Source organism: Neopsephotus bourkii, unplaced genomic scaffold (genome assembly GCF_033783945.1).
Source record: "Neopsephotus bourkii isolate Nb327-2 ecotype Australia unplaced genomic scaffold, CSIRO-AGI_Nbou_v1 NB_1628, whole genome shotgun sequence".
Taxonomy (NCBI): Eukaryota; Metazoa; Chordata; class Aves; order Psittaciformes; family Psittacidae; genus Neopsephotus; species Neopsephotus bourkii.
Genome location: NW_026902103.1, coordinates 844838 through 850837, shown reverse-complemented (window position 1 = coordinate 850837; position 6000 = coordinate 844838). Strand labels below are relative to the sequence as shown.

The window sequence follows — 6000 nt, the reverse complement described above, 5'->3', positions numbered from 1 at the left end:
ACTTGCCAGAGATGTATTTTCCCGTGTACTTAATGATGGCACCATTCATGGCCGGTATTATGACCCCACTGTGCAAACCAAAGCTGACTTGCTGTCATACCTACATTCCAGTTTTCTTCCTTCAAGCATCTCACCTGTGACCCTGGTGCGTTGTGATGCGACAGGGAAGATCACTGCTTACTTGGCTTCTCCAGTTCACTCATGGTCACCTTTATTTTCAACTAGTTTTTTTGAGAAGGGCTCCTGGAGTGTGGCACTATAAGACCTGCAAGTCAACATAGGTTACCCTTGTGAACTTGCTTCCTAGTTTCTTTTTATTACGTAAACCATTGCAATTTAGACAAATATGGCAGGACAAATTATACAGAGATGATCTTTCTGGGCTTTCAGCTCCACTTGTGTCTTATAGTGATTTTGTGCAGTTACACAACCTAAGGCAGTCCTTACATAGACTGACAAATTTCAGGAATCTTTGTTTCAAGAACTTACTTTTGTCCCAACACAAAAGATAGCAATTAGAATAGTGATTCTCAATCTAGGAGTTCACCAAATGGGGGTGAAAGTTAACAGAAATTCAATAGCAAAATAGGAATATGCAAACAGGATTGGCTTTACAAGTCTGAATGTGAACCTGGAAAAACTGAAGTCTCCAGTAAGTAAGTTTCAAATGTTAAAAGACATATCCAAGTATATGCTCCTAGGCCCAATAATACTATTCTACTTGTAGGGAACCTCAATTGCAGCAAGCAGTAAGGGAGTGTAGCTTGACCAAGGAAGAAGGAATCACCCATTACAACATATCTGATGTAGTTCTCCTTGAAAGAAACAAATATACCTGTGCGTCAGTATCTTTATTACAAAAATAGCATAATAGAGGATTCATTCTATTTTTGCTTTCTGAGGTGGCCTGTAATAGTTGCACAGATGAGTAGATTGAACTGTTCTCCATAGTCAAGGGGGTCATTAATGTTTCAGAATAGCTACTGTGAGGGCCACCAAGGGCACCAATCAGGGCACAGGATATGCTTTACGCCTCGGAGGCTGCGTCCCTCCCTATCTGTGTTGTCATCATGCTCACTTCGAAAAAAAAAGAGTTCTTAATTTAAAGGACAGAGAGATTTGAATTAGGCTGTTTTCCCTTAGGAATAAATAAAAATACTTCACTGAGAAAATCAGTAAAAATTTGTTTAGCTTTTTTTTTTTTTTGTATTTTTCTGATGTATGAACAATCAACTCAATTAAGCATGTATTTTTAAATATGTTGCTAAATTCAACCACAAACCAGTTTCACTGAAGTTAAGATGAAAGCATTAGAGAATCTTGTTGATATCAAGAAACTGTAAAATGAAGTATATAAAAAACAAATTTGTAAAAAGGAAGAGCTTCAGGATTTCCAGATGTTTGCTAAGCTTAACGAATAGACAGTGTTTCCAGAGGAGACAAAGAAAACTAAATATACACCATCACATTTGTTACTTTTTGCTTTGTTGCACCAACTACATAAAAAAATTATTGTTGTTTTAACCTCTGACTCTAAATCCTAGCTGCATTTGTGTAAATAAAATCGATCGAAGATAGCTGCAGGTAACCAATCTCTTTAATTTGACATGTTCCAGACAACCTTTTATTATATTTAAATATGAGAATGTTTTACTTATTGCAAAGTATCCTGCATAATACAGGTGCTCCGCTATAAAATCTTCTCTCTCACTTGTAATTCAGTCATTCTAAATTTAAAATACCAGTATACAGTACTAAAACCTCCAATTGAAGTTTAATATAAAAATATCAGCACAAAACTCCTTTTTAAAGTCTGTTTATTGTGAGCAACCCAAATGCCTGCTTAATTATTATTATTTTTAGTATATTAATAGACTTTGCACCCTACAGTTGCTAATTCATACCATCTCAGGTATTTTGATAAGAAATACTAAGTAGGAAAACAGTAAGTATTCAAAGGGTTAATTTGCTTTTAATAATAACAAATTAGTTTTTGCATCTTCTTCAGTTCAAAATCCAGCTTTGAGACTGAGGAAGGCTTCCAAATCACATCAATTAAATAAGAGTGGTCCTTTTAACCAGTAGCAGTTTGATTGCCAATGACTCGAAGAATCTCTTTATGAATGCTTGGTTCCTGTGTATTTATACTTGTGTCACCCACTTGACCATCTTCATAACTAAAAAAAGTAAAAAAAATAAAATCAAATTAGTTTTATTAATCTACCTAAAAACATCCATGACTGTTTCATTCAATAATCAAGAGTGATTATTACATATGTTAATATGTTTCTAAAATGTTCTGCTGCACTTCACCAGCATATGGAGATCCTAAACTCAACAGTGAAGGGCAGTAAGGCTGCCACTGTCATTGAAACCCTGATGCTGAATAAGCCACTAGGACCTAAGGGTCAGGGCGAAAAAGCTCACACCATAAACAAGAATCCTTTAATGAATTCCTCAACTTTAAAACATACAATCGAATAGAAATGATATTTTACAATATATGGGTAGGCTTACTGTAACATAAGGTATTGCTACAGAGTGGAAAAAATCAGTAACTCTCCATTCATTTATTCTGTAACAAAACAGCTAGTAAACCTAACAAAAGTACATACACAGAGAAAGATAAAAAATCGATACTGAAAAGAAGTAGGAAGAAACATCTTTTATCTACTTCAAGTACATCTATTGGAGGGAATGTGGGGAAAAATGTCTAGGAGAAACTGAAGATTAATGTTAAAATTTTGTACTCACACAAAGAAAAATCTTGTACACACATGATCCGTATTGGGAACTACCCATATCTCTCCATGTTTGTGCAGATCGGATGAAGTTATCACTATTGGGGAAAGAATAAATTTCATTGTGATGAAAACATGCCTGGAAAATACTGCTTTAGAAGATTTGCCTTTTTATACACTTTAAATAGCCTTCTGGGAAAGTGTAGTTTTCAACTGCATGCCTGTAATGTGGTGTAGAATCTGAGTTGGCTGCTAGTACAAACAGGGAGATGAACTTGATCTTTGTTTCCTAAATACATTATATTTTCCAGTAAACACAAATGTCTGATGTATGCGAGCCAGTTAACTGGAATGAAAAATGAAAAAGTATATTTATTAAAAACTGATTTTAAATGGCCATAGGGCTGTTAAGGAGGATGTGAGTCAACTAATCAGACTTTGGAATAGAGATATTTCTGTTTGATGGTGGCTGAGCCAAAGAAAACAAAAAGATACTAAAGACAAAGCCTGACACTGAGGTATGTCGTATCTGGGATTTGAAATAAGTACCAATTTTTCTTTTTTTTTTAAATAAGCAAAGAAATTATGACTCAAGGGTATCACGAAGCTTGCTGAAACTTGCTCAGCGTTCAGAAAATAGCAGTGTATTTGATGATAGGATGTTTACCACCAGAATAAGGACAATAAAGGAAAGAAACCTTTTTATTAAAATAAAGGGTAGGCAGGTAGATGTTACAGGTAGAAGCTGTACCATCAATCTGTATTTGAAAAGATTTTGATAAATGTATTGAAACAGCATCCTTCTGGACAAGGTGTCCAACTGTGGGCCGATTGGGTTCATGGTGCCTTGATGAAGAACTGGCTGAAGGACTGAGGAAAGTGTTGTAGTGAATGGGGATACATCTGGCTGACCACTGGTCACCAGCGCTGTTCCTCAGGGCTCAATTCTAGGGCCAGTTTTGTTCAATATCTCTGTTGATGATTTGGATGCAGGAGTCAAATGCACTAGTAACAAATTTGCTGATGATACCAAACTGGGAGGTACAATTGACACGTGAGGGACGATAGGCCTTGCATAGCCAATATACTGGGCTATGATTAATGGTATTAAAAAGTCCTTGTTAAAGATGTAATTTTTATTTAGAAAATTCATGCATTAGAGGCCAAGTAAATTCTACTAAACCCTAGATTTATTTCATATCTTCTTCTGAAAATTTTAAAACTAAACTAAAGCGTGCAGTTCAAATTCGATTTTCAGGCTGACTGACATCTCTTTAATCACATTAAATATTTCCCTTGAGCACCCTCAAAATACATATACATATATAAAAGTAGTGTGTATATCTTAAAGCTTTCATTTTGAAGTAATATCTTTTCCACTGTCTTAATTTTTACTTCTACTTGCCCAAATGAAGGGTAAACTGAGTTTAGTATAATTTCTTTTTGTTTGGCCAATGAAATGTAATTCCCAAGTACTGGTACAATTCTTACTCAAATTTCATAATCCTTTGTTCTCCAAACCTGCTAAGGTTTCCTTAGTAAGAGAATAGTCTTTTGAGAATGACTGTACTAGTATGTACCAGATTTTAACTTCACAAAATTTCTGAAGCAGTCAGAGAGAACAGACTGCTTACCAGATGAATGGTCTATTTGCCTGAGCAGTGAGAAATTATTTGGAAATTCAATAGGAAAGTTGTTTTTTTCTGACTTTTGGGTATTTCACGCATTTGTCAAGACCTTGCAAGAAGTCAGTGTTTCAAGTAAAGGCCATGACTTGTGTCATCTTGGTGGTTTAGGAATATAATCACATTTGAAAGTCAGACCAAATGATCAGTCACTATATGCAAGTGGTTACTACATATTCATTCAGCATGTGCAGATTTGTTTGAAGAGGGAAATGTACCAAGCTGAAATACAAAGGTCAACTATTAAGTAAGTACTCATACACCCACCAGTAGTGTCTTACCTAAAACCAATACTGGAACTAAAGGTCTCACTGATTAGCATCCAGTAACAGTGTATCCATGACTAAAACAGTTTTTCAAGGGCTTTCAGCTTACCTTCACATAAGGCTATGCATTTTAAGTTACGGCTTTGCAAAAATTGTGACTGCTGTCCCTTCTTCTGTGACTGGGATGTAAAAACATGAGAAAACTTAATTAGTGCAGTAAGACAAACTAAGTGAAAGAATAACAAAGGAGAGGGCTGCTATCTTCAGTGGGTTATTAATGAACAAAGACACAGGCAGACATTCTAAAACTTTTCTATTGTATTTCTAAATGTAATAGAATTTCTAAAAGCTTTTATGTTATTTGATTGGATTACTGAAGGCAGGATTTGAACTCTTTTATCCAGAAAGAAAAGTTCATCATTATTACAGAATGTGTAATACCATTAGAAATTTATGAGTGCTACTTATAAAAAAATGGACAGCAGAAGAAAAAAAAGGTGAATTTGACCACCAGTTCTTTGACCACTACCCTGATAATTTAGTAGCTTTCCCATTTCTAAGGGCTTCTGCTGTTACACATCAATCTGTCTCCAAAGTGAGATTATTCTGTAGTTTCTATGTGTTAACTATGGAGACAAAGTCAAGATCTTTTTCTCAAAATCTAGCCCTAAACACAAATAAGTTTGCTTTAGATAAAGCAGAATTGGAATGGTTTAACATGCAAAAACCATGAAAAAGAAAAACTGACTTCCTATAACCAGCCACTCTCAATTCTTTTTGCATCATTTTTCGGTACCTCAAGAACTCAGAAAGCAAGGGCATGCTAAGGGTTATAATGCAATCCGTATTCCATTTTCCTTCTCTTCCCAAATTCTGCTTGGAAAAGAAGTGCACAAGACCTGCAGTACACTCCATAAATTGGTACTAAAGCAGTCTGACTGTAGTTGATGTTTGAAGTCCCTGAAGTTGTTGATAATGTTCAATAAAATAAAACTGTTAGCTCTCACAAAGGGAATATTACCTCCTCCTTTTCAGCTCTCAAGTTCCCAAGCATAAAACTGTAAGTCTTTCAGAGATGGCTGCTGTACTGTACCTGTGATGTACTACTGGCCTTACTGCTTGAAGCTGGTTCATCTTTAGCTGACACCTTCTGCTGCTTCTTGTTCATCCCTAGAATATTAAAGTCATGTAAAATATTCTGGCGTATAAATATCATAATAAGCAAAGTTAAGTATAGAGAATGAAACAGAAACTTTATCTAGACTTACTGGAAGCCTAATTAATTTTTAAGAGTAGTTAATTTATTTC

General features: G+C 35.2%; 1 protein-coding gene across 3 annotated transcripts in view; it reads right to left on the bottom strand.

Moving 5' to 3' along the window:
- Positions 1–1800: 1800 nt before the first annotated feature.
- PARP8 (poly(ADP-ribose) polymerase family member 8) overlaps positions 1801–6000 on the bottom strand; it is a 109127-nt gene continuing 104927 nt past the window's right edge. For all 3 annotated transcript variants that reach the window (XM_061373127.1, XM_061373129.1, XM_061373126.1), the window contains 4 exons: positions 5786–5862; positions 4802–4871; positions 2755–2839; positions 1801–2177 (listed from right to left, as the gene is read on the bottom strand). In XM_061373127.1, the coding sequence (XP_061229111.1) occupies positions 2075–2177; positions 2755–2839; positions 4802–4871; positions 5786–5862 (335 nt within the window). In that variant the 3' untranslated portion in view covers positions 1801–2074. The remainder of the gene's footprint in view (positions 2178–2754; positions 2840–4801; positions 4872–5785; positions 5863–6000) is intronic.